The sequence below is a fragment of the Calypte anna genome, chromosome W, assembly GCF_003957555.1.
Source record: "Calypte anna isolate BGI_N300 chromosome W, bCalAnn1_v1.p, whole genome shotgun sequence".
NCBI lineage: Eukaryota > Metazoa > Chordata > Aves > Apodiformes > Trochilidae > Calypte > Calypte anna.
In genome coordinates, this window is record NC_044276.1 from 1,337,271 (window position 1) to 1,339,014 (window position 1,744).

General features: G+C 45.8%; 1 protein-coding gene across 1 annotated transcript; it reads right to left on the reverse strand.

Moving 5' to 3' along the window:
- Window positions 1-313: 313 nt before the first annotated feature.
- On the reverse strand, window positions 314-1,270 carry LOC115600138 (olfactory receptor 14C36-like). Its single transcript, XM_030468368.1, has one exon. It carries the CDS (start codon window positions 1,268-1,270, stop codon window positions 314-316), a length of 957 nt encoding a protein of 318 aa, XP_030324228.1.
- Between the last annotated feature and the right edge of the window lie 474 nt (window positions 1,271-1,744).

Below are 1,744 nucleotides of genomic sequence, written 5' to 3' on the forward strand. Positions count from 1 at the left end.
GTGCACCCTCACGGAGTTTGAAAGTGACACTATGCTAAGTGGGTCAGGTGAGACACTGGAGGGACAGGACGTGGAGACAGGAAGATGGTTTTTGTTAGTGGATGATCAAGGACTCCCAGTAAGTGTTAGAACAAATTTTATAAGGTAACCAAGAAAGAAAAAGCAGGGACATACTTTAGCTTTAGCAATACATATCTAAACATTCATGTAGGAAAATAACCAGGAATGACAAGAAAAGAGAAAAAATGATAAATTCAGTGGTTAAAAACAAACCAACAGGGAAAAAAAAGCAGGGGACAAGATATTGAGGGAGTCATTTCTGGAGAATGATGAATTTCTCGTTGCTGAAAAATGTCATTGCAATCAGTTTCCTAAGAGAACCCTTGAGCTCCTGGTTCCTCATGCTGTAGATGAGGGGGTTCACTGCTGGAGGAACCACCGACAACAGAAATGACAACACCAGGTCCAGGGACGAGGAAGAGATGGAAGGGGGTTTCAGGAAGACAAAGATGGCTGTGCTGATGAACAGGGAGACTACAGCCAGGTGAGGGAGGCACGTGGAAAAGGCTTTGTTCCTTCCCTGCTCAGAGGGGATCCTCAGCACAGCCCTGAAGATCTCCACATATGACACCATTATGAAAACAAAACACCCAAAACTCAAAAAGGCACTGATGACAAGAAGCCCAAAATCCTTGTAGTAGGAATGTGAGCAGGAGAGCTTGAGGATCTGGGGGATTTCACAGAAGAACTGGTCCAGGGCATTGTCCTGGAAGAAGGGCAGGGAAAATGTATTGGCTGTGTGCAGCAGAGAATAGAGGAAGCCAGTGCCCCAGGCAGCTACTGCCATGTGGACACAAGCTCTGCTGCTCAGGAGGCTCCCGTAGTGCAGGGGTTTGCAGATGGCCACGTAGCGGTTGTAGGATACGATGGTCAGGAGAGAGATTTCTGCCACTATAAAGAAGGCAAAGAGAAAGAGCTGTGAAACACATCCCTTGTAGGAGATGTCTCTCTTGTCCCAGAGGGAATTTGCCATGGCTTTGGGCAGAGTGGTGGAGATGGATCCCAGGTTGAGGAGGGAGAGGTTGAGGAGGAAGAAGTACATGGGGGTGTGGAGGTGGTGCTCACAGGCAATGGTGGTGATGATGAGGCCGTTGCCCAGGAGGGCAGCCAGGTAGATGCCCAGGAAGAGCCAGAAGTGCAAGAGATGCAGCTTCCGCCTGTCTGCAAATGCTTGGAGGAGGAACTGGCTGATGGAGCTGCTGTTTGACATGTGCTGATTTTAAAAGGCATAGAGAGGCGTTTGAGGAGGAAAAACAATAATTTAGGAGACAATTCTCTGAAAAATGAGACCCATTTCCCCTTCCATATCTCCATCCTACAAACACTCACTTTTCTAGGAGTTCTTCCTTGAAGCCCATTGCTGGGGAAACAGTTCAGAAATATCCAGGTTGTGAGCAATCCTGACTTACTTCAATTTAGGCCACATTGGGTTAATGGTTATTGAGGCCTAGGTAGAGGCTTTCTGAGAATGAGCTACTGGGAAAGAGATAACTTAATTGACAACAGAAGAAGTAAATAATTATGTGAAAAGAAGGTTCCATGAGAATGGTATGTGTAATTGGAATACAAAGCCACCTGCATGATAAGATGGTGTAAACAAGGCTTCTCTATATAAAGTGAGTGCAAGTTGTTAATAAACGATTTCATACAATCATATTGATGTGCACATGGAATCCTTAAGCCT

Bases quoted from the DNA above. Each gene is read 5' to 3' on its own strand.
- LOC115600138 (XM_030468368.1), bottom strand. From the start codon at position 1,270: ATGTCAAACAGCAGCTCCATCAGCCAGTTCCTCCTCCAAGCATTTGCA.